At 36.8% G+C, this 25,262-nt stretch overlaps 1 protein-coding gene across 1 annotated transcript in view; it reads left to right on the forward strand.

Moving 5' to 3' along the window:
* Window positions 1-341: 341 nt before the first annotated feature.
* The window catches only part of Pold3 (DNA polymerase delta 3, accessory subunit), a 46,252-nt gene continuing 21,331 nt past the window's right edge, over window positions 342-25,262 (forward strand). The window contains exons 1-6 of the mRNA XM_010603283.3: window positions 342-537; window positions 1,829-1,884; window positions 14,771-14,873; window positions 18,574-18,613; window positions 19,859-19,991; window positions 24,658-24,922. Of these exons, the coding sequence (XP_010601585.1) occupies window positions 478-537; window positions 1,829-1,884; window positions 14,771-14,873; window positions 18,574-18,613; window positions 19,859-19,991; window positions 24,658-24,922 (657 nt within the window). The 5' untranslated portion in view covers window positions 342-477. The remainder of the gene's footprint in view (window positions 538-1,828; window positions 1,885-14,770; window positions 14,874-18,573; window positions 18,614-19,858; window positions 19,992-24,657; window positions 24,923-25,262) is intronic.

Consider the following 25,262-nt stretch of genomic DNA (forward strand, 5'->3'; position numbering starts at 1 on the left):
ATAGAATCTGTACTTTAATAATTTTTTGTTGACAAAAGTGTCAAATCTGGTGATGAGTACTGAACCCTAGCTAGTGCATGCTAGGCAAGCACTGTATCCTTTATCTGCACACCCAGCCAGCAAAGATTATTAATTTACAATTGGAAAGACTATGGCTGCTACAGGTGAAGTATTTGATCTTCAGTCTGTCTTTAAACGACAGAGGTGAGATACGGAAGCCTTGACCTCATACACAGATTCCTGGGCCCACGTTCCCTTCTCTAGCCCTTCATTTCCGGTTTGTTCCTATTAGCTCCACCTACTTAGGCCTGCAGCGTTTCCATGACTAGTTTGACCCCCTGAAGCCTCCGTAGTGCGTCTCCCCCGTTGCCTTGGGAAACGACCCGGGACCTGGGAGGGAGCGAAATCGTTTCCCGCCGGCGGGAGCTCTAGTTGAGACCGGGTCTCAGAGCTAGCGGCCTCCATTGTTGCTGTACCATGGCAGACCAACTGTATCTGGAAAATATAGACGAGTTCGTCACGGACCAGAACAAGATCGTGAGGCGCTAGGACCGGGGAATGTGGGCGTCCGAGGAGGGTCCTGGGCCGGGCCGGGGCATTGGGAGCCTTAACCCTAGTGCTTGTGGCCTTGTGACACTGTCAGGGGTGGTACTGGTCACCACTTGTAGTGCCCCAGGGCAAACTAGGACTCGCTGGAGAGGTCATCCTGTGAGTGCGTTAAGCCTTGGCTGGGTGTGTTAGGAACTGCACCCCGCAGGGGCCTCGGAGATCAGCGCGGAGGGAGGGGCATTAGTTACTGGTATTTATAAGGCGACCTAACACCTGTCTTTTATCAGGTAGTTGGCGTTTAAAGCCCCAAGTTTACAGTTGAGGAGATTGTCTTATCCAGGTTAAGCAACAAGTTGTTTAACCTGTAGGCAATCAGCTTCCTCTTCCTGAAAATTTAAATAAATGTGATCCTACCTTTTGGAGTGGGTATAAAGATCACACGAGGCGGTGGATGTGAACGCTTTTTGCAAAACCGTGAATGACTGCCGTCTGTAAGCCAAAATACTTTGGATACACACTGTGTTTAGACTTTATTGTGAGCCCCTCTCCTACCCCCAGGTCGGTGGTAATATCCCTGGAAGAGGAAGTTAAAGCAGAAGATCCAAATAACTTGTTTATTTAGGGTATAAGGGATAGGTAGTTCTCGACTTGGACCTGTCTCTTCCACTAACACTATGCTGCCTTTGTGTAGCCTTTATTAGGGCTGGACTGTTGGAAAGTTAGCATGTAGAATTGAAAGAGACTTTTGAGAGAACAGGCACACTGGGTCAAGGAAGCGCGAAAGATTGATGCCAGTAGTTCCCAATCTAATTCTGAGAAAACATTCATCCACTTCATTCATTTGCTGATCTCTGCACCACCTGTGACCTTTAACATTGTTATGGCTGCAGTTTATCTTTGAAGTTTCTGAGTCATTCACTTAAAAGTGATCTAGCTTTTGGGTGAGTTTTAGGATAGTCTTTGGTTGTGGTCCTTTCAAAGACAGAGTGAAGAAACAGTATAAGTAAAATGAGTATGCGTAAAATGAGTTTTTCTTTATGTATATTCAGTCTGCATTTTTAGATACTTTTGCAATAGTCAGTTCTTGAAGCAAACTTCTAGGTATTTGTAAGATAATATTTTGGTTCTACCTGCCCAGATAGAGATGGTTCTAAATTGCAATGGAATGTATTATGATTTACAAAACATAATCATCTAAGAATAGGAACTTTAGGAGTGCGTCCTGAGACTGATCCACAATAATTTAATAAAACATTTTTTAAAATGCTTCTTCTTGCAGGTAACATACAAGTGGCTGAGCTATACACTAGGGGTTCATGTTAACCAGGCCAAACAGTAAGTCTAATTTCCTTCCAATTTTAATGACATTGAAAGTTTTTGTTTGACTTTGGTTTATTTTAAACTACTGTATACATAGCCACTACATTAGAACTGATTTTTTTTTTTTCTGGGTAAATAGGAGAGACTATTATTTCTACTACCTTTATGTCTTTAGATTAGTGGTGATAGTTTACTGGATATATTTGCAGCCTTGGCTTCTGGTTAACATCACTTTGTCATTTCCAAATTTATTAAATGCTCTAGCGAATTCGCTTTGTAGTTCAGATTTATATGTCTTGCTATCTTACATCTTCATTACATTTTCAGTTGTGTTTCTTAGGCCTATCTTTGGGTGTTACTAAAATACTTCCAGAATGAGGTCAACAGGTGTTTGACACAAGCTGTGTGACAGTGTTAACAGGAGAACTATTTAAGTGAAAATGAAGAGACTGTTTAGGTTGGTGAAGAACACTGCCTGTGAATTTTGCTGATCACTTTTCCGTTCTGAAACTGCTGGTTGAACTTGAAGCCAGGAAGGAAAGACTTTTGAATTAACTTTAGATTTTTTAATCTGTAAAGGTACAAATATTGCCTGTGTCACAGAAGAAGGGATTGGTGAACCAGTTGAGTGCACATAAATTGAGTTAAATGCACATTTAGTTTGTTATTTTTCCTAAGAATGGTCTGATTTTTGTCTGTTCCTTGAGAGAAAAAAGAGTTTAGCCATAAGAACATTCCACTGAACATTAGAAAGTCTCTGATCTCTAGAAGAGGTTGATTTGGCCTTGTATGGGTCAGTGTTGAACAAATCTAGGAGAATGACTTGGCTGTGATATTTAAGCTTTCAAGACCTAAAAGAGTTAGCCTGGGGATGGATTTAGTTTTGCCTGGGATTGCCCAAGATGAGTCCTAGCCCAAACCCAAGAGTTTCAATAACTTTGGGTACAGACGTCTATGAAACTTATTATTTATTGTGGGTGTGGATATTTACATAGGAAATGAAACAACTCTACTGTATACACTTATTGGAGTTTAAACATACAGATTAAGGACTGACATTCCCTGAAGATGAACTGAATATGCCTGTACTTTTACTGTAGCTAACTTGGTTATATAACATTTTTATGGCATTCACATGCTGTCTGGTTTCTGCTTTCATCCCATAGTGCTTTCCACCTCATTTATTGTACTCTCTACATACCTGTCTGTTATTCACATACAAACTCATTCTTACCCTGAGAACCTTTGTGCCATTTCCTCTGCCTGGACTGCTGCTTCTGGCTTTCTTCATCCTTCAAATTTTAGCTCAAATTTCACATGTAACAAGCCTTCCCTAATGCTCTATTCAGATATCACCATATCCCCCAACTCTCTCATAATATTCTGTTAATTTCTTTCATACTTAAAAAATAGATTTATTGAGATATAATTTGCATACCATATAGTTCATTGTAAAGTGTACAGTTTAATGGTTAATATATTCAGAGTTGCACAAGTATTACCACAATCAATTTTACAATATTTTTATCACCCACAAAGTAATCATGTCCATTAATAGTCACCGTTTCCCTCTGCATTCACCCACCCCATTCCCAGCCCTAGATAACTACTAGTCTTTCTGTCTATAGATTTGTCCTGTCTGGGCATTTCATATAACCAGAATCATATAATAGTCTTACATATCTGTTTTCTTTCACTATGTTATCAAGATTTATCCAGGTGATAGCGTGCTTCAGTACTTAATTCCTTTTTATGTATCAATAGTATTCCATTATGTGGCGTATTCATTTCCTACTTCTATGACTGCCATAAATACAAACAGGATGATTTAAGAGTTTTGAGGCTAGAAAGGCCAAATTCAAGGGGTTAATAGGGCCATGTGTCCTCTGAAACATAGAAGAAAGAGACCTTCCATATCTTTGTCCACTCTCCGATAGTTTGTTTGCATTCTTTAGCATTTCTTGCCTTGTAGCTGTATAACTCCAGTCTCTCTGCCTTTGTTGTCACATAGTACTGTATTCTCCTTGCATGTCTGTATTTTCAGATAGCTATTTTCTTATAAGGACTCCATTCATACTGGATTAAAAGCCCACCTTGCCCCTACAGTATGATTGTATCTTAACTAATTAAATCTGTATAACCTTGTTTTTAAAATAAGGTCACATTTTAAGATAATTGGTGAGTATTTCAACATATCTTTTTTCAGCCATAATTCAACATATCTTTTTCAGCTCATTTCATGGATATACTAAATTGTATCTGTTCATTTACTGATGATCATTTGGATTGTTTCCACATTTTATTATGAAGGATGCTATGAACATTTGTGTACAAGTGTTTGTATGAACATATGTTTTTATTTCTCTTGTATATTATAGATAGGATTGGACTTGCTGGTTTATATGATAACTCTTGTGTTTAACATTTTAAGGAACTGACAGACTTTCAGAGTGACTGCGTAATCTGAATCTTACCAACATTTGGGGATTCTAATTTCTCCACATTCTTTATTTTATTTCATCTTTATGTTAGCCTGCAGAGTAGCTGTGAAATGGTTTTTATCTGCATTTCCCTATAAAGTATTAAGTATCTTTTCATGTGTTTATTGACAATTTGTATGTCTTTGGAGGAATATTTATCAAAAAATTGTCCATTTTTTTGTTGTTGTTGGATTGTCTTTACTGTTAAGTTTTAAGAGTTTTTTGTAGATTCTGGATATAAGACCCTGATCAACTTTCTCCCATTCTGTAGTTTTTGACCTTATTTTCCTTCCCCCCCGTCCTTTCTTTCTTTCCTTCCTTCCTTTTTTGGGGAGTAGATTACAGGTGTGTGCTACTATACCCATCTGTGGTTACATCTTCTTTTCTATTTTATACATGTTTTCTATTTTTTCCCCCCTTAAAATCATTCTTTTGAGCTGTCAGGCAACTTGTTGCACTCTCTCAATGGTGTTCTTTGAAGGCATTTTATTGTTGACTTAACAGATATTTTTATTGTTGACTAAGTCCTATTTATTTTTTCTTTTGTTGCTTGTGCTTTTTTTTTTCCCCTCTTCTGATACCAGCAACTGAACTCAGAACCTTGGGATTTGTGAGCTACTGAGCTAAATCCCTGGCCTGTTTTAGTTTTTTGAGACAGAGTCTCAATATATATTCTAGGCTGGCCTTGAACTGACTCTGTAGCCCAGGCTGGCCTCAAACTTACAGCAAGCCTTCTCCCTCAGCCTCTGGGATTACAGGGATAGAACATCACACCTGGCTGTTGCTGGTGCTTGATATGTAGTATCTAAGAATGTTTTGCCTAACTAACCCAAGGTCATAAAGAATTATTCCTATTTTCTTCTAAGAGTTGTACACATTTTTCCTTACATTTATTTTTGTTACGTTGAATTTTCTTACATTCTTTTACATTGTATGATCTATTTGTTGTTAATTTTATAAATCATTGCTAATTATCACTGTTTTTAAGATTTCTACAGATCATGTGCTTGTTAACCTAACAAATGCTTCATTTCTTACAGTAAGAATACACAAGCTGGGTGTGGTGGTGCATGCAGATAAACCCCACACTTGGGAAGCTAAGGCATGAAGATTGTGAGTTCAAGACCAGCTAGACTATGTAGCAAGATCATGTCTCAAAAAACCAAGGGAGGGCCGGAGATTTAGCTCAGTAGTTCGGTGGCCTGCCTTGCAAGCACAAGAACCTGAGTTCAATCTCCGGTACCCACCCCCCCAAAAAAAACCAAAACCAAGGGAGGAAAAAAAAGAATACACTAAAACTTTCAGATGAGATTTTTAAATGAAGTGCTAAAAAAATATGTAAATATGACTATTTCTTCTAGGAATTACTTGGAATTTTTTGTACATTGGAGTAAAGAAAGAATCCAGTTTCATTTTATGCTTATGGGTATGTTAGTCACTTTTTCATCACTGTGACCAAAATACCTCTCATACACAACTTAAAGGAGAAAAGATTTATTTTAGTTCATCAGAAATTCCAGTCCATAGTTGGCTGGCTCCAAGGTAGAAACAACATGGTGCAGGAAAGATGCTCACTTACTGGCAGCCAGTAAGCAGAGGGAGCAAGGAATAGCCACAGAGAGAGAGAGTGGCTGGGGACAGGATATGTCCTTCAGAGGTGCACCCTCAGTAATGTACTTCCTCCATCTGGGCCCTACCTTTTAATAACCCATTCAGCTAAGAGCTCATCAATAGATTAACCAATTGATGAAATTAGTGCCTTCATCATCCTGTTATCTCTCTGGGTCCCACCTTTAAACACCTGAGACTTTTGGGGGACATTTTAGATCTAATCCCTAATAGTGAGTATCCAGTTGTCCCACAGCTTCATAATTCTTACTGACATTTTGCTTGCTATACCTGTCTTCTCCATTAGAAAAGAAGCTCTACAAAGGCAGGAATCTTTACAAATGTTGCAAGTGTCCATCACTGTTCTAATTACTATTTCTGTGTGATAAATCATCTCAAAATTCAGTGGCTAACAGCAACCATTTTATTGTGCTTATAGATTTTTTTTGGTGTGGAATTTGGACAGGGCACAGTGGGAATGGCTTATGTCAGTTTTATGATGTCTAGCACCTTAGCTGGGAAGTCTCAATGTTTGGAGCCCAGTCATCTGTTTAGGCCTATGTCTGTAGTGGATGCTGGCCATCAGTTGAGATTTTAGCTAGGACTGTTGACCAGAGTACTTCATGTGGTCTGCCTGTGTGGCGCAGGCATCCTTACAGCATGATGTCTCCAGGTATTCAGCATGATTTCTCATATAGCATCTCAAGGTTCCTAAAGTTTCTACTCTAGCACATGGTAAAAGCCAAGAGCCTTTTATGACTAGCCTCGGAGTTAACCAGTGAGTCACTAGCCCTCCCAAATTCAGGGTGTGGGGCTGTATTTTACCTCAATGGAAAGATGTAGAAGAGCATCTGAATGGAAGGTGCTATTTCAGCCATGTTTGGAAAATATAGGATGCCTGAATCATTGTACCTTCAGTGCCAAGAAGTTTGAATAAATATTTGTAGGGTGAACACTAAGCACTATGATGGGTATTTTGATAAACTTAGAGATTCTTTTACACCTTCTTTTTTCCCTCTGTAATCCTGGGGATCACACCAAGGGATTCGTGCATTCTAGGCAAGTATTCTGTCACTGAGCTACATCCCCAGCTCTCATGCATTGTTTTTTTCTTTATAAGTATAAATATTTATCACTTTTGGCACTAAGCACAGTGACTATGTGGTATTACTGATCTGCTTGAGTTTATTAAAGCAGTGTTTTTTTCAATTCTATATTTTTATCATTATTTGAGCTGTCTTTGTTTTGTTTTGTTTTTTGGTACCGGGGATTGAACTCAGGTCCTTGCCCTTGCAAGGTGAAACCACTGAGCTAAATCCCTGGCCCCATATTTGAGCTGTCTTTGACAGACAAGTTCCTTCCTCTCATCGGTTTAATTTCAGGTAGCAAAATCCTGTGGAGGAATAAAATTGGGTTAGGGAAGGCAATGTGGACTGTATACTGTCCTCTTCCTGGGGAGCATTATGATGGAACTGACCATGGGGGAAAATTAATGAACTAAAATGGGAAGTGTAGCAAGTGTATCTTGAAGGAAATCATGTTTGCTGTCATTCATATTTGAGAAAGTTTTCCATATTGTAAAAATAAAATGTTTGACTTAGATAAGCATGTATTAGATGCAGAAAAGTATGGAAAAATTCTTTTCAAAAATATTTGGTTTGAACTTCCTGTTATATAAAAGAAAAATACATCAGAAAAGAGGAAAACAGTAGAGTGGTGGTCACTAAAGGCCAAGGATAGTTGGCAGGGGGGTGGGGAAAGTTTGATCAAGGATATTAAGTTAGATAAGAGCAAGAAACTGGGATACTCTTGCATAGTGTGGTTGACTAATAGATAATAATTACTGTACATTTCAAAAAGCTAAAAGGAAAGATTTTAAAAGTTTTCACACAGAATTGGTGGATATCTGAAGAGATAAATGTTTAATCTGATTTAAACATTATGTAATGTATATATTTAATGTACTTATTTGTACAACTTTATGGTTTTGTATTTGTTAAAATTTTTAAAGATTGGAATAAATAACAAAAAATGTTGAATAGTGAATAATGTAAGGGAGGAAGTGGAGTTGATTTGGGGAGACAAGTGCATAGACAACTATGACAGAGGGGGACTGTGAGCTATATGTAGAAGTGCATTTGGCCAGCAAGCTCAAGAGCATCTTGGGCGTGGTGCTTATATTTTGTAGTAGCACGATCCTAACTACTAAATAAAATAAAGGGTCATGAGTTTATTACCTTATCTGTCCTTGTAACATAATTGCTGTAGTGGAAGGATAAGTGAGATGAGAGAAAACTGGAAGAACAAAAAATATATTGAATAAAGCTGGGGATGTAGCTCAGTGGTAGAGTACTTGTCTACCATACATAAATGCCTGGTATCAATTCCCAGTACCTCAAAAAAAAACCTAAATAGGGCACATTTTTGTCCTTAAGGATCTAAGTCTAATGGCAATGGTAGATATATAAAGATAAATAAATGAAGTAGTTGGGATACAGTAAGGAAGTACCATAATAATATAGGGTGATCTCTGTTAGAACTTAGAAGGCCCTGCTGATTTGTAAGGCTGGAAATAGGGTAGGTGGGGGGTATAGTGAAAGATACCCAGATACAGAGCCCAAGCAAGAAGGAATTTGAAGATGGTCCTTAGGAGATGGTGAGCTACTGAAAACTTTGGAACAAAGAGTAATATTTAAGAAGAGCCACCTACATTGTCAACATTATAATGGCGAATAGGCATCTCATATGTAGCATGTTCTAAAACCTAACTTGTTTTTCCATCTCAATAAATGACAGCATCACCTTTTTTTTTTCCTTGAGGGATCTCTGGCCTATGTCCCCAGTCCTTTTCTATTTTTATTATGAGACAAGGTATTGCTAGTTGGCCAGCCTGACCTCAAACTTCTGATCCTCTTGCCTCAGCCTCCCTGAGTAATTGGGATTACAGATGTGCACCACTGTATCCAGCAACAGCTTAATATTGCGAGTTTGCTTAATCCAGTCATTCCTGGCTCCTTTTTCCTGTCACACATCACAATCAGTCCATCAGCAAATCCTGTTGATTCTCTATAAAATATACCCACAATTTGTCCACTTATTATTACCTCCTCTGCTACTGTCTTAGTCTAAGACACCATCATCTCTAGCATAGTTCAGTGGGTAGCCTTTTAGCTTATCTCCTTGCTTATTACCTTGCTTTACAGTATATTCTTAGGGACCAGGAATCCTTCTAAAAGTGAGATCACATTACTTCTGCTCCAAAATGATGGTATCCTTTCTTAAGAGTCCTTTTGGAGCCCACAAAGCCTTGAAGAAGCCTTGGCTTCTGTTCTCCTGCTATTCTCCTTTATCCTGCTTCAACACACTGCTGTCCTTTCTGTTTCTGTCTTGTTGGCATTCTTTTCTCAGGACCTTTGTGTTTCTTATTGTCTCTGCTTGGACCAGTCTTTCCAAGAGATCCACATTGGTGGTTTCCTTACTTCCCACCAAGCTGTGCTCATGAGAACTTCCCTAATCACCTTATGTAAAATTACAAAACTTTGCACCCATTCTCTTATTTTTCCCCATAGACGTAACTACCATCTGATATTTTTATATTCGTTTTTTTGAATTATCCTTTTCCTAGAATGTAAGCTCTAAAAGGGTAGAGACTTTGATAGCTTCATTTGCTGCTCTGTCCCCAAAACATAGAACATAAAACTGGCAGCATCACAGATAATGAAAGTTAGGGGAAGGGTGCAGTTGACACATGGAATTGAAATTATTTGAGATTTGGAGGGCATGGACTCAAGAATTACTTGGGAGGGAGAACTGATGAGACTTGGCAGTGTACTGGGTAGGGAGAAGGGAAAAATAACGACTCCCAGATTTTTTGTGATGAGCAAATGTTGTCAGGGATAGAATAAGCTATAGGGATGAATGAAATAGACCAGGAGAGATGAACCTATGGCATGCGTGTTATTGTGTTTTTCTTTTAAGACAAAGGATGTTAACATAGAGTTATTTTTTCTAAATTAAAACCCAGAATTCAGGTTTAATTGCCCTGTTGGCACTTTGTGATAAATTAGTGTGTTTTGGGTTGCAATGTGGCATTTGGTCTCTAAAAGGTTTGCCATCACTGAAATAGAGCAAGGAGACTAGCAGAATGGCCCAAAACATCACATGTCCCAGGAAACCCCTCAGACCCAGGCGAAATGGGCTGATTTTCTTTACCAATACCCACAGTTAGAAGAGGGAGAAAGCAAAGAAGTCTGTGTAGGAAATAGAGCAAAGGTAGCTAGAAGGAGGCAGGAACCATAGTGGAGCATGACTTTATAGAAGCTAAGAGGGTACCCTTCAAAAAAGATGAACAGAGAGAGTTGAATTTCTCTTGAAAAATTTTTTTTCATTAAGTTTATTTGTACTTTTTAGGTATTATCATACAGCCACATTTATCATTAGAATCTTGTACCTTTACATGATGTATCTTGGTTCGTATTTTTTCCCCATACCCCTGCCCACCCTTCACCCCCTCTACTCTTCCCTGCTTACAAATACTTTGTTTCCATTATTTCCTTTTCTCATATTTTTTCTTTTCCCCTCTTTCCTTTCCCCTACCCTTCCCACTTCACCTACTCCTTTAGTCTTTTCTTTCTGTTTCACATTATCAGTTATACAGTTTGAACCTTATTTACACTTTTAGTTTTTCACACCAGAGAAATGATTCAGTATTTACACTTGTGTCCTATTTATTTCATTTAAGAGTATGGCCTCAGTATGCATCGATTTTCCTATAAATCACTAGCTTCTCATTCTTTATGGCTGAGTAGTACTCCATTTTATAGGAAAAAAACCACATCTTTATCCATTCTCCAGTTGATGGGCAATTAGGCTATTTCCAAGTTTTAGCTATTACAAACTGTGCCACTTAAACAGGGGTGCACATGTGGTATGATTCTTTTAATTCTTCTGGAAAGGTACCCAGCAGAGGGATAGCTGGGTCAAATAGAACCTCTAATCCTAGTTTTTTGAGGTATCTCCATATTGATTTCCACAGTGGTTGCACCAGTCTGCACTCCCACCAAAAATGGAGAAGGGTTCCTTTCTCCCACCACCCCGTCAGCATTTATTATTGGTTGATTTCTTGATAGCAGCCATTCTTTGTGGGGTGAGGTGGAATCTCAGTGTTGTTTTCAATCTGCATCTCGAATGACCAGCGATGTTGAACATTATTTCATATATTTATTTGTTGCTTTTTTCATATATTTATTTGTTGCTTTTACTTCTTTGTCTGAAAAATGTCTGTTCATTTCAGATGGCCATTTTTGAATCGGATCTTTATATCTTTTTTTTTTTTTTTTTTTTTTTTTTTTTTTTTTTTTTTTTTTAGTTCTGTATATTTTCTAGGCAGCATATCTTAGACTGAGAAATAGCTGGTAAAATTTTTTCCCACATTGTAGGTTGTCTCTTAGCTCTGTTGGTGGTTTCTTTTTCAGTGCAGAAGCTTTTTAATAAATGAGATCCCAGTTGTTCATTCTTTGTGGTAGTTCCTGTGCTACTGAAGATTTGTTCATAAAGTCTTTTCCTATGCCAATGTCTTCAAGAGTTCTACCTAACTTATCTTCCAGCAAGTTTAGTGTTTCTGTTTTAATATTTACGTCTTTAATCCACTTGGATTTTAGTTTAATGCGTGGGGAAAGATAAGGGTCTAGTTTTAGTCTTTGGTAGGTTGAAATCCAATTTTTCCAACACAGTTTATTGAAGAGGCTATCTATCTTTCACTGAGGATGGTTGGCCCCTTTGTCAAAGACGAGGTAGCTGAGTACATCTGGAGTTATTTCTCTATCTTCCAATTTATTCCACTGATCCTCAGGTCTGTTTCTTTGCCAGTACCATGCTGCTTTGTTTTTGTTTTGTTTTGTTTTGTTTTGTGAGACGGGGCCTCACTATGTACTGGAGACTGACTTGGAACTCACTATGTAGCCCAGGCTGATCTTGAACTCACAGCGATCCTCCTGCCTCAGCCTCCCGAGTGCTGGGATTACAGGCATGAGCCACCACGCCTGGCTTATGCTGTTTTTAATCACAGTGGCTTTATAGTATAGATTCAATTTGGGGCTTGTGATACCCCCGTCATATCTCTGTTGCCTAGAATTGTTTTCACTATTCTAGTTCTCTTTGTGTTCCAAATTAAAAAATTTTTGTATTGTTTTCTTTAGTTCTGTGATATATACTGTTGGAATTTCAATCAGGATTGCATTGAATCTGTATAGTTTTGGTAGTATGGCCATTTTCACTATGTTGATTCTTCCTACCCAGGAGCAAGGGATACCTTTCTATTTTCTTATATCTTCTTCTATCTCTTTTTTCAGAGTGTTGTGTTTTCAGTGTAGAGGTCTTTTGTTCCTTCATTAGATTGGCTCCTAGATACGTCATTTCTTTGGATGCTATTGTGCAAGGAATTGTTTCCCTAATTTCTCTCTTAGTGAGTCTGTTATTTGTGTAGAAGGCTATTGATTTTTGAGTATTGACCTTGTATCCAGCCACTCTGCTGAGAATGTCAATTAAGTTTAGAAGTCTTTTGGCAGAGGTTTTTGGGTCTTTTTTGTAGAGTATTGTATCATCAGCAAATAATGACATTTTAACTTCTTCCTTTCCTGTCTTTATTGCTTTTATTTCTTTCTCTTGTCTAATTGCTGTGGCTAATGTTTCCAGAACTATATTGAACAGGAGTGGCGATAATAGACATGCTTGTCTTGTTCCATCAATACCTACTTCAAGAACCTGTACTCTAATAAAATGGAAAACAGAAGAATGGGCAGATTTCTAGATGCATATGAATTACCAAAGTTGAATGAAAAAGATCAAAAAATTCTAAACACCCAAATTATAATCAGTGAAATTGAAAATGTAATTAAAAATTTACCAACAAAGAAAAGCCCAGGTTCTGATAGCTTCACTGCTGAATTTTACAAAATATTTAGAGAACTGTTGCCGCTACTCTTTAAAATTTTCAGTGAAATTGAAAGGGAAGCAATACTTCCAAATTCATTCCTTTTTTTAATTTTTCTCTCATTGAGTTTATTGGTACATTTTAGGTATACAGTACAGTTACATTCATCATTGGGATCTTGTACTTTTACATGACAGGTCTTGATTCTCATTTTTTCCCCTTGCCCCTGCCCTCCCTTCATCCCCTCCTACCCTCCCCATTTACAAACGCTTTATTTCCATTTTTTCATTTTCTCATATTTTTTTCTTTTCCCTTATTACCTTTCCCCTACCCTTCCCACTTTCCTGACACCTTTTTAGCCCTTTTCTTCCTATTTCACATTGTAAATTATATCATTAGGATCTTATGTACTATTATAGTTTTCCACACCAGAGAAACTATTTGGTATTTACACATGTGTGACTTATTTATTTCAATTAACGTTTATCCTCAATATGTACCCATTTTCCTATGAATGAATCTAATTTCTCATCCAGATTCATTCCTAGAAGCAACTGTTGCTTTGATTCCAAAATGAGGGAAAGACCCAACCAAAAAGGAGAACTACAGGCCAATAGCCCTAATGAACATAGATGCAATCCTCAATAAGATATTGGCAAACAGAATACAGAGGATCGTCAAGAAGATCATATACCTTGACCAAGTCAGATTTATTCCAAGTATGCAAGGATGGTTCAACATATGTAAATCAATAAATGTAATACACTGTATTAACAGTCAAAGACAAAAACCATATGATCATCTCAGTAGATGCAGAAAAGGCATTTGGCAAAATTCACCCATTCATGATAAAAACGCTGCAGAAAAATTGGAATAGATGGTCTTTATCTCAGTTTGATCAAGGCTATGAAAAACCAACAGCCAGCATCATATTAAATGGACAAAAAGTAAAAACTTTCTCTTGAAATTTTTGAGTTTTTGGCTGTCCTTGGCAGAAGCACATTATGTCATAGAAGCTCAGTAAATGTTTCTTGAAATAAAATACAAAATGATATCTTTGATCTTAAACTAAATTATTGAAGAGGTCAACTTCTGATATTTGCTGGATGCTGGAGATAAAAATGAATTTAAAGGGGCCAGGGATTTAGCTCAGTGGTTCCGCTGCCTGCCTTGCAAGCACAAAGACCTGAGTTCGATCCCTGGTACCACAAAACAAAAATGAATTTAAGGCTCTTACTAAAAGCAACATTATTTCTGCATTTAGTGTTTGGCTCTCTCAGGTTATTAATTCTGGGTACGTACTGGGTGATATAAGTAAACTATTGCATTCTGCAGTTATAATCTCAGAGCTAGAGATTTGTGATCATGTACATAATAGTGTTTAATGTTTTAGAATAATGAATTCTTTTAGAATCTATTGAAAACCTTGAACTGTCTTTTCCACAAAAAAAACACATGTATAATTTCTGATTTTGGAGGTGGGAGCCGGTTATAGAAGGCCAAATGAATCAGGTTAAGAAAGTCACTAATTTTATCTCTCATGTAGAAAAACATAGCTTACTTTGGGTCACATAGCTAGCTAGTGATTAAACATATTCTTGATTATTTTATCCTTTATGTATTATTGCCACTGTTTTAATGTAAGTTCTGTCCCTTTTGGCCTATTTTAGATTTCAGTTAGTTGCTGTGTCACTGTGCAAGTTAGACAAGTTGATCCCACTCTCCCTAGTACATCTATTGTCTATACTTTAAAAAGCATTCTGTCCATAGACTGAGTAAAAATTCTTCTGTTTATGATGCACTTTCAGATTTTTATATCTAACTTTTAAGCCATAATTAAAAACTGTTGCTAATGAATTGCTTTTGCCTTTTTTTCAAACAGGATGCTGTATGATTATGTTGAAAGGAAACGGAAGGAGAATTCAGGAGCCCAACTGCATGTCACCTATTTGGTATCTGGCAGTTTCATTCAGAATGGACATACTGTAAGTGTTCAGAATTTGTTTGTTTGTTTGTTTGTTTAGACAGGGTCTGTGTAGTTTAGTCTGGGCTTGAACTCACAGTGAGTCCAGGCTGGCCTTGAATTTGAAGCAGTCCTCCTGCCTTAGCTTCCCACGTGCGGGGATTATATGTGCACTGCCATGTCCAGGTCACGTTTTCAGAATCTCGTGATGAACTTAGATGTGTTGAAACTATGAACAGAGTTATCACCTAACATGGGAAAAAAAGAAAAAAAAAGGATTTAGTATTATGGAAGTTTTAAAATACTAATTGAAGAAGACGAACATTTTGGAATTTTAGACTGAATCTAAAACTCAGGAAAGTTTGGGTAGTATTTTTGCTGTGGTGCAGAAACTATATCATTATTACTCAGTTTTTTGGGCAATAGGATATTAGGAAATTACTTACATTATTTCCTACAACTTTTTTCTTGAAGGTATACTGGGGGCAATTGTAGTTAATTTTGATCCTGTTCAAATTTTAACCCACAACTCAGATGTTCAACAAGAAAAGAAAAAAGCTAGTTATAATCAAATTTTTACTTGGGAATCATATTCCTTTAAAATATAGATTAAGTATCCCTTACCTGAAGTGCTTGGGACAGACATGTTTGAGATTTTTGGATTTGGGGGATTTGGGAATGTTTATATAAACTTATTAAGGTATGTTAGGATTGGGAACCAAGTCTATGAAATTCATTTAAGTTTCAAATATGTCTTACATGGCCAGAAGTTAGTCTTGTATGATATTTTTAATAATTTTGTGCATGAAATAAAGTGTTTTGGTTTTTTTTCTTTTAATTTTTTTTAATTGAGTTTATTGGTACAATCTAGGTATACAACACAGTTACATTCATTACTGGGATCCCATACGAAATAGAGTTTAATGGTTTAGAATTTACCACTTTTTTTTTTTTTTTTTGGTAGTGGAGATTTAACCCAGGGCCTTTGCACTGAAGTATATGTAGCCCTTTGTTAATTTTTGTTTTATGTTGAGGCAAGATCTCAAGAAGTTGCCCAGGCCAAACTGAAACTGAGGTCCTCTTGCCTCAGCCTCCTAGAGTGCTGGGATTACAGGAATGTGCCATCACAACAGGCTCAGAATTTAATTTTTTTGACATATTCATGCTCAAGAAGTTTCAGAGTTTAGAGCATTTTGGATTGCTGTACCAGAGATACTCAATCTGCAGTGATTGTTTTTTTGTTGTTGTTCACTGATCCCTTTGAGAATCTGAAGAGAAATGCATACGTTGATATAAAATTTTGAGTCTGCAGATCTTCTGAACTAGGATCTAAAGTTAAGAATTTATTAAAGTAAGTAAAAAGAGATGAGGAGATTAAATCTAGGAACAGAAAACATGACATGTAGCTACAAACTTCGACAGTATCCATTTGAGAACCATACAGGGGAGAGAATTCTGGTGGCAGATTTATCTCTGAGAGTAAATGAATCAAGTCTGCTTAATTTCCTTTCTCAGATAATAATGAGATCTGATTCTATACTTGAAAATATCTTGATTATTGTTAAGCCTGCCAAATGGTTTGCCAATAAGGAAAGAAAATGCTGGCTAGAGAATATGAGGAACTGATTGCTCCAGCAGTTTTATTTCTCCTTTTAAATTACTAAATTAACATTCCAGTTTTATCTCCCATGCTGGAAATCTATTGCTAAAAAACAAATCCACTCAGTATTTGGAAGATCAGGGTTCTAAACCTAGGATTTTGAGGCAAAGTCAAAAGGGAAAGGGAAAACATTAGCAGATCTCTGGAAGGAACCCTGGTTATTGGGGCAGGTCCATGGGGCTAGTGCTTGTTGAGGCAAAATACTTGTTAGATAGGTTTCAGGAAGCTGAAAACAGAAGATTATAGCTTACTTTTAGGAGGGAGCCAGAAAGAGGAAATTATTAAATTTGTAGATTTTTACTGTAACTCATTATGATAGGGTTTTTAATCTGGGAACTTTAGGTGGCTAAAACAGAATAGCTTGTGTTTTTATAATACTCAAAACAATTTCTCATTATAAAAAATCCACCAATTTAGTAACTAGTTAAACTAACTCAATTTTTTTTTCCATTTTGCTTTCAGTGGGGTAGGTTCTTCTCTTTCTTTTATAGGTAGCTCCCATAGTTAATTTTACTGGTTTTACCTTTCCCTTCTATTGTTTTTGTTGTTCTTGTATGTTTTTGATATAAGCAACTATATATTTATATTGCTCCTCTTTCTTAGATAAGTTTTTATGCTATACAACCTATTTTGTACTTTGCTTTTTGTTTTTTGTTTTTTTTTTATAGATCTTAAGTATTACTTCATAGCAGTTACAGAACTATTTGTCCTTACTATAGCCACATAAGGCTCCATTGATATACTTTAGCTGAATCAGCAGTCCGTTTTTGTGTTGTTTATAATCTTTGGCTGTTACAGATAGTACTGCAGTCTGTAGCTCAGTATATATATGAGTTTTATATATATCTTTGCTAGTATGTTTTAGAGTGTTTTAAGTTTACATTCCTAGAAGTAGAATTGCTAGGTCAAAGGATAAATGTTTATGGACTTTTGTTGGAATAGCCAAGTGCCTCTCTTCTTTTTTATTCTCATTGACAATATGTGAGTTTCCACACAGCATGTGTTTGCATATGGTTCAGGCATTCCTCTTTCTATGAATTGTGTCTGTTTATATCTCTTGACCATTTTTCTAAAGGTATTAGTGGTTTTTAAATTAATCTTTTATTTTTAGACGCTTTATTAACCTTTTTGTGATATAAGTTCCAGTTTTTTTTCTCACTTCATTATTTATTCTTGTACTTACAAATTTTTTGGTTTTGTCCAAAAGTTATATTAACTTTTACAGATTATTTCAGTTACTTCTGGATTTTGAATTATATTAGGAAGCTCTTTTTCATTCTTAGATAATACTAGATTATAGAAGATTTCACCTGCTTTTTCCTCCCCTATTACATATATGTCTTTATTGTTTTATGTTTAAATCTCAGACCCATTTAGAATTTATCCTGGTATATGAAATGGGGCAGGTCTAGTTTTTACCTGCTTCTGTACGGTTATACAGTAATTCTCATTAAATCACTTATTAAACATTCTTCTATTCTCACTGATTTGAGATGCTTTATTTTATTGTATTGTAGAATTGATATCTGTATTAGTCACCTTTATTTTGCTAGGGCAAAACACTGACACCCACAACTTAAAAGGAGCAGACATTTATTTTGGCTCGTGGTTTCAGAGGTTTCAGTCCATAGTCAGTTGATTCCAAGGCAAAATCGGACATGACAGAAGGGCATAATGGAGGAAAGCTGCTAATTTCATTGCATTTAAGAGCCAGAGAAGAAAGGGCCAGGGATCAGACACAGTCCTCAAGGTCACACCCCCATGACCTATCCAGACACCCAGAAGTGTGCTTTACTAACCTCCTGGATATCTCATAAACCAATTAAGTTGACAGGATTAACTGTCACAATATCTATACTCTTGTTTTCCTTAACCTTGCTGAGAAGTTTTAAAGTACACAAATTAAAAATGAATCTGACTTTAATAAAAACAGAACATATATTTTAGGAATACTAATGTTTTCCTAATCTCATATCCAAGTACAATTGAATTATTGACAAGGAAACTTTAAAATTTCAAGTTCTTCTATTTTGAAGACTAATGAAGTGTTATTTCTTTACAGTGCCACAAGGTTGCAGTAGTGAGAGAAGATAAATTAGAAGGTAAGCTTTTTAGTGGTTTAGCAAGTTTTTCCTTTTTCCTCTCATGGCAGCAATGTAGGTATAATAAAAAGTCTGCCCCTAACATCTGCATATAATATTTTAGCTATTTAGCTGAAGAACCTTATATTTCTTTTATTAGTGGTTTCAGAAGCATTAAAATATGATACTATATCTGCCTAACTTCCCATTTTTAAAGCCAATAGCTGCTGACATTTATAAAAAGCACTTTTGTCACAAGATTTTAAAACTCGTGACAGACACACAAAATACTATCATGAATACCATATGGGGCATCTCATCAACTGTAAAAAAGTACCCTTTCAATATTGTGTTGTGTTTCATAGCAGTATTTTTTTAAAGAAACTACAGAATGTTTTTCTAAAAGAAAGACTTACAGATTAAATCCAACTGTTTCAAGACTATTAATGCACTATTCTATTGTTTAAAACATCAATTCAAAAAAATTTTTATAATAAGGTCTTCATGATTTTGAATCTGTCTCAAGACAAAACTTAGTACTGTGCTTTGTATATACAGGCTACTTCCAGTGGGGTAGAGGTAGAGGGTTCTTACCAAATCAGTTTTGAAATGTTCAAGGTAGTAAGGTTATCTACTTTTTTCTTTCTCAGTTTGGTAGGCAGTTGTACCTGCAATGGTAGGCAAGGCAAGATTCTGTATTCTGTTGATAGATTATCTGTTACATGCTAGGCTCTATACTAGGCACCAGAGACATGAAACAAGTTAGGCACATTCTCTCTTGTAGAATCTAAAATTTTTCTTTATGACGTTCTTTTGTTTTTCCTCTGTAGACTTGTCTAGTTAGTAATACTTTTTATATTTTTGCTTTCTGTAAACTAAAATTGGGATACAAATTGAATCCTCTCAGGTATATATTACTTAGTACTCTTTATGTGTTAGTGCAAGGTTCTTCCCTGACTGGGCATCTGGGGACAATCATCGTAGTCATCATCAATCATTCATTAATATTTGCTGAGTGTCCACTGGATGAGTGATACCCTCACAGGTGTTATACTTAGAAATGACTCACCACCACCTACCTTGTCATAATGTCCCCATTGCAGACAGAAGAGTTGATGTTATACTGTATATGTGGCTATTTGAGCCTTTTAGAGTTTTTCTGGATCACCACAGATTGCAAATGGTTTTAATGTAGAAGGGTTTCTTAAGTCCCCACATGCTATGAAATTTGTATATTAACAGACTGCTTTTCCTGTTGACTTGTAGCAGTGAAGTCCAAGCTAGCTGTGACTGCCAGCATCCATGTGTACAGCATCCAGAAAGCTATGCTAAAGGACAGTGGGCCTCTGTTCAATACTGACTATGACATCCTTAAAAGCAACTTGCAGAACTGCAGCAAGTAAGCTCCTTAATGTTCCTTGTGGGCTTCTTTACAAATTGATTTTGTAAGATGTTTACACAGTGGCTGCCTCTTAAGAGTGAGTGCCAAGTCTAGTGAAACCCCATTTATCTTGCAGTAAGACAAATGCCTCGTTTTATTAGTACATCATAAGGTGAAAAATAGCAGCCACAACCCATATTGAATATCCCAGTGGACTCCCCATAAATCTATTTCTCATATATTTATTTTGTCACCACCACCAGAAATATTTGTTGTGCCCCTCGTTACTCCCTTGCCCCAGTCTTTTGTTGTCTAAATCCTACCCATCATTCAAGAGCTAGTTCAGATGTTGTCCTTTAAAGAACTGTTCCTAATTTGATATCCTTCTGCCTTCCATCCACAGGCAAATTTTTCTTGAGGTTCCATAGCCAGAATCAGATGTTGTAAATCTTTTGTATCCTTCACAGCACTGGGAGTCATGGGTTATTTTGGAAATTGATGCTCGTAGGCTTGATTTGTGATTTGCTGCTTAATAGCACTTTGGCTTTGGACAACTTAAACTTTAGTTTTTTTGTCTTTAAATAAGATATAATAATGCCTACTTTGTGGGGTGACAGTAGGAGCTTAAGTTAGTTCTTCAAATATATTGTGAGTACCACTACTTTGACACATAACTAAATGAGATCATTTGAATTCATCAAGTAGACATCTGATGAATCTGATATGCAATACACTGTAGAGTGAATATGGCCCAGTGTCTGCTTCTGGGTTTGATGGTTTGATGGGAGACCAGCACTTAGAGTACAGATTGTCAGTGTTGTCATAGGAGGAATAGTATAGGCACATGTGGGTGTGGCATTCTGTGTCGTTTCTACATGGGTAGAGTGAGGGGGCAATACAGAGGAGGCTTCCTAGAGGTAAGGGTGCCTTAATTTGAGGCCTGAGGCCCAGTAGAAATAACCAGACAAAGAAGTGGAAGAGTAAAGACAGAGATAAGAAAAAACACAGTGCTTGTGTGGACTCACAGTAAGTGTCTGGTTGGAACTTGGATGGAGAGGCAGGAAATCAGAAGACTGAAGCGTACTAATTGGAGTCTGATAATGCTTTAATTACTAGGATAAGGAGTTTAAAGAACACTTTGGAGCCACTGAAAATTTTTAATTGGATAGAGTTAATTGACCAGAACTGCACTTTAGTCAGATGACTCTAATAGATGTTGAAGGTAGATCAGAAGAGAATTATCTGGAGATGAGGTCATGAGAGAGGAGAAACATTGTGGTAATTCAGGGTAGAGATGACAATAATCTTAAATAACATAGTGGTGTTGGGTGGAGAGTTATGAAGGTTAAAGAGTCATGACCGTCAAAAAATTTTCAATATATGCTAAGTATGGTGGCGCATACTTGATGTATACTTGTAATCTCAGCACTTAGGAGGCTGATGCAGGAGGGTTGCAACTTTGAAGCCAGCCAGAGCTACTTAATGAGTTAAAAGTTGATCCAGTTTGCATAGTAAGACCCTGGCTCATAAAACCAAAATAATTGGTTGGGCACAAGGTATGTGTGGGGCTGCTGTTCATGGTGTTAAGGATAATGCCATGTTCCTGGCTTGGACTACTGAGCACTAAGAAAGGGAATATAAGAGCAGGACCAGGAATCAGAGTAAAGGTAAAGATTTCAAATCAGGAATAATAGGCAAACAACTGGGTACTAGCAATAGATAGTCATGCAGAGAAAATGTATAGAATGAAAGAAGTGTAGAAAGAAACTGTAGGCCATAGTTACTAGCTGTGTGACCATATGGGCAAATTATTTAACCTCTCTGTTGTTCAGCTTCTTTATCAGTAAAGTGAAGCTGATAATAGTGCCACCCTCATAGGGCTGTAGGGGGATTAAAAGAATTAAAATATGTTAAACTCTTACGATAGCATTTGGCAGATAGTAGTATTTTATGATAGCTGTTTTTTAAGGGATGGACAGCAAAAGTGGGTCCCAAGACCCAGAGATAAAAAGGAAATGATGTGTAGATGGGTTTCCAGAAGCTGAGGGAAGAGTTTCAAGGATGGACTGGTGGATAGTATCCATTTGTTGCCAAGAAGCCAAGTAAGATAGGAATTTGGATCTAGAGTAAGTTGGATCTAGTGGATAGCCTTGGTAAGAGTGTTCAGTTCAGGGACCAGATTCTTATCAGCTGAGTAAACAGGGACATGAGAAAATGAGTCAACCAATACGGACAACTCTTTCCAGAAAATTTGACTTTAAAATGGGGGAAAAAGAGGGAGTAGCTAGGAAAGTTAAGACCAAGGAAATGTGTATAGTTTGAAAGTTGAGAGTAACTTGAAGTTGTGGTGTTAGGAAAGAGTCATAGAAAGAAAATGGTTGAAGATACTGGAGAAGGCGGGGTAACTGATAGAGACAGCTCCATGAGGAGAAATAGATATAAAATTGCCAAACATAGGTTAAGTTCTCAAATAGGGACAGTCTCTATTATTTATACCCAAAATGGTACCTTACCACATAGTAAGCATTCAGTAAATAATCATTGAGTGAATTAATGGTAGACATTTTTTCCTTTATTTCAAAACTGAATGCAATAGGCATACACATATTTAGTAAATAAGTTTATAATGTATAACTGAAGAGTAATAATATATAAGTCTGGAATCATTTGGAGAAGAATTTCAAGAAAACACTAATATCCTAATAAGTTTATATAAAGTATGTTACTAGATTTAAAAAAAAATCTGTATTAAAAATTTGTCTTGGCAGTTCAAGTTCTGAAAACCAGTTCTGTTTTATCTATTTGCAAGTAAGCAAATAAGAATAAAAATGACTCAAAAGTTAAAAATGGAATTTGCCCAGGGCCCTCTAAAATAGAGAACAAGTAGAAATGTGAATAATAGGAAGCACTTAATGGAACTTTACCTAAATACTTACAGTATTGTTGGTAGAAATGTGAAGAATTTATTTCCAATAATGAAGTTTGTGGTTGGTTCTGACAATTATGGGCCAACTGAGATCTGACTCATGATTTTGTGTGCTTTAAGAAGTGCTGTAGCAGGAGGAAAGTTGACATTTTAGGATTGAGCAGAAATTCTTGTCTTCAGACAAGCTCCCAGCCAGACTTAGTCTCCTCCTCATTACCAATTCCCAGTGCTGGCCTGAAGGTGTGGAATGCAGACCTGAGGGAGAAGGAGTTGTGTCAGGGCCAACTTTAGATGCTAACAATAAAAATAAGACATTGCTCTTTCCTTGTACATGGAAGCACTGGAGAATTAGACAGGAAGAACAGTGGGTGAAAATAAATGCTGTCTGTCTGTTCTGAGCTACAGTGTAGCAAGGATGTGTGTTAGGATTTTTTGTGTGGACCAAAATGAATCAGTGGACAACTTTTGGAGCTGTAGACTCTAGATTTGGGGATGCTCAATATAAAGTTATTTCTGAATTGAAATGATTCATCAGGGATTTTTTTTTCCATAGGCCAGTTATTCTATCATTTAATCTTGAAGTTGTGCCTATAATCTCTGATAATTGCCATAACCACATATTTTCTAAACCTCCCCCATTTCCCACTCCAAGTTGAAGCACCAAAGAGAGATGTCTCATTTTCAGACACTTAAACAGACATTCTTTTAGCATGTTTCTCCTGACAAACTTGTGTGCCAGATCTTGTGCTGAGTACCTGAAATAAAAAAGATGAGTAAGACCTTCAAAGAGTTCTCACCTACCTTCAGTAAGCAAACCACTGGAGCGGGGGGCAGTTTAAAATGTTTTTCTTTATTAAGGAAAAGTTGAGCTTGCTTTAAGTTAAACCCTTTGAGAAGGGTGTATGAATCACTTATCCATTTACAACATGTGGAGCATTATGTTCCAGATTTGTATGAAACAGCCATATCTATAATGTAGAAAATATGAGTGTTCTAGTAAGTGTATATGCAGGTTCACCAAACTCTTCAGTTGGCCTTCAGTGCAATGGCTTGCTGGTACTATTAGATGGTATTACTAGAAATTAATAAGTGGCCATAAAGGACTACAAGTTATAGGAGCCAGTGGCTCCATTCCCAGCTTCTTTCATGTTTTAAAGCATGACCCACTGTAGCCAGGAGAGTTACTGGGGAAACTTGTTAATATTTAAAACTCTCTGGGTTTTTATTTCCTTCAGTACCAGGGATCGAACTCAGGACCTTGTGTTTGTGAGGCAGATGTGGTGCCACTGAGCTAAATCCCCAGCCCTAAAACTTTTAATTTTGATTCAGTCAATATTTATTATATACCTAGCCCTATAAGGAAGGTTTTAAACAAGGGATAATGATTGGTTCCCCAGGAATGGTAAAATTACTAAATCTTTAATTGATTGTTTGGTGTGTTTTTATTCTTGAATTTGCTTTGCTTTGCTTTGCTTCCCCCCAAAAGCAAGTGTATTCAATATGGTGTGGTAGAAGACTTCTGATTCCAATCCTAGCTCTGTTACTAAACTATATGTATAATATCGGACAAGTCACTTCTCTCTTAATACTTGTTTCTCTAAAAATGAGAGTTTTATACCAAAATTTTAAAAATCCATTCTAGTTTAAAATTCCTTAATATTTTAATATTAGGATTAGAATGTATTATGTGAGAGAAGCTAGAGTTTGAAAATAAGGTTTGCTACTGAAATCAGTTTACTCTCTCATTTCTCTCCTTAGGTTTAGCGCTATACAGTGTGCAGCTGCCATCCCCAGAGTTCCTGCAGAATCCTCATCTTCCAGAAAATTTGAGCAGCCAAATCTTCAGGCATCAAATGAGACACCCGCCAGTAATGAGCTGACCACCAATGGTCATGGCCCACCTCCCTCCAAACAGGTTTCCCATCAGCCCAAAGGAATTATGGGAATGTTTGCCTCTAAAACTGCTACTAAAACCCAAGATACCAACAAGGAACCCAAAACAGAGGCTAAAGAAATAACAAATGTAAGTCTTTGTTAAAGTAAGCATTTATTACAGCCCAGAATAGGTACCTAGGAAAGCATTTATAGTTTCTGTAGTACTTTAATTATGTAAGATTCTGATATTTAGGACTGATTTGAACCCTTTAGTGCTTGATTTTTTTTAAAAAATTCTATTTATTTATTTACTTTTTGAGTTAGGGTCTCATTTGTAGTATAGGCTGACCTTGAACGCACTGTGTAGCCCAGTCTGGCCCCAAACTCGTGGTGATTCTCCTGCCTCAGCCCCTGTAGTGCAGGGGATTATAGGCATGTGCCACCACGCCTGGCTTTAATACATGATATTCTTTTTTTTTTTTTTTTTT

Source organism: Fukomys damarensis, unplaced genomic scaffold (genome assembly GCF_012274545.1).
Source record: "Fukomys damarensis isolate Sample0158 unplaced genomic scaffold, DMR_v1.0_HiC HiC_scaffold_16, whole genome shotgun sequence".
NCBI classification, from domain to species: Eukaryota; Metazoa; Chordata; class Mammalia; order Rodentia; family Bathyergidae; genus Fukomys; species Fukomys damarensis.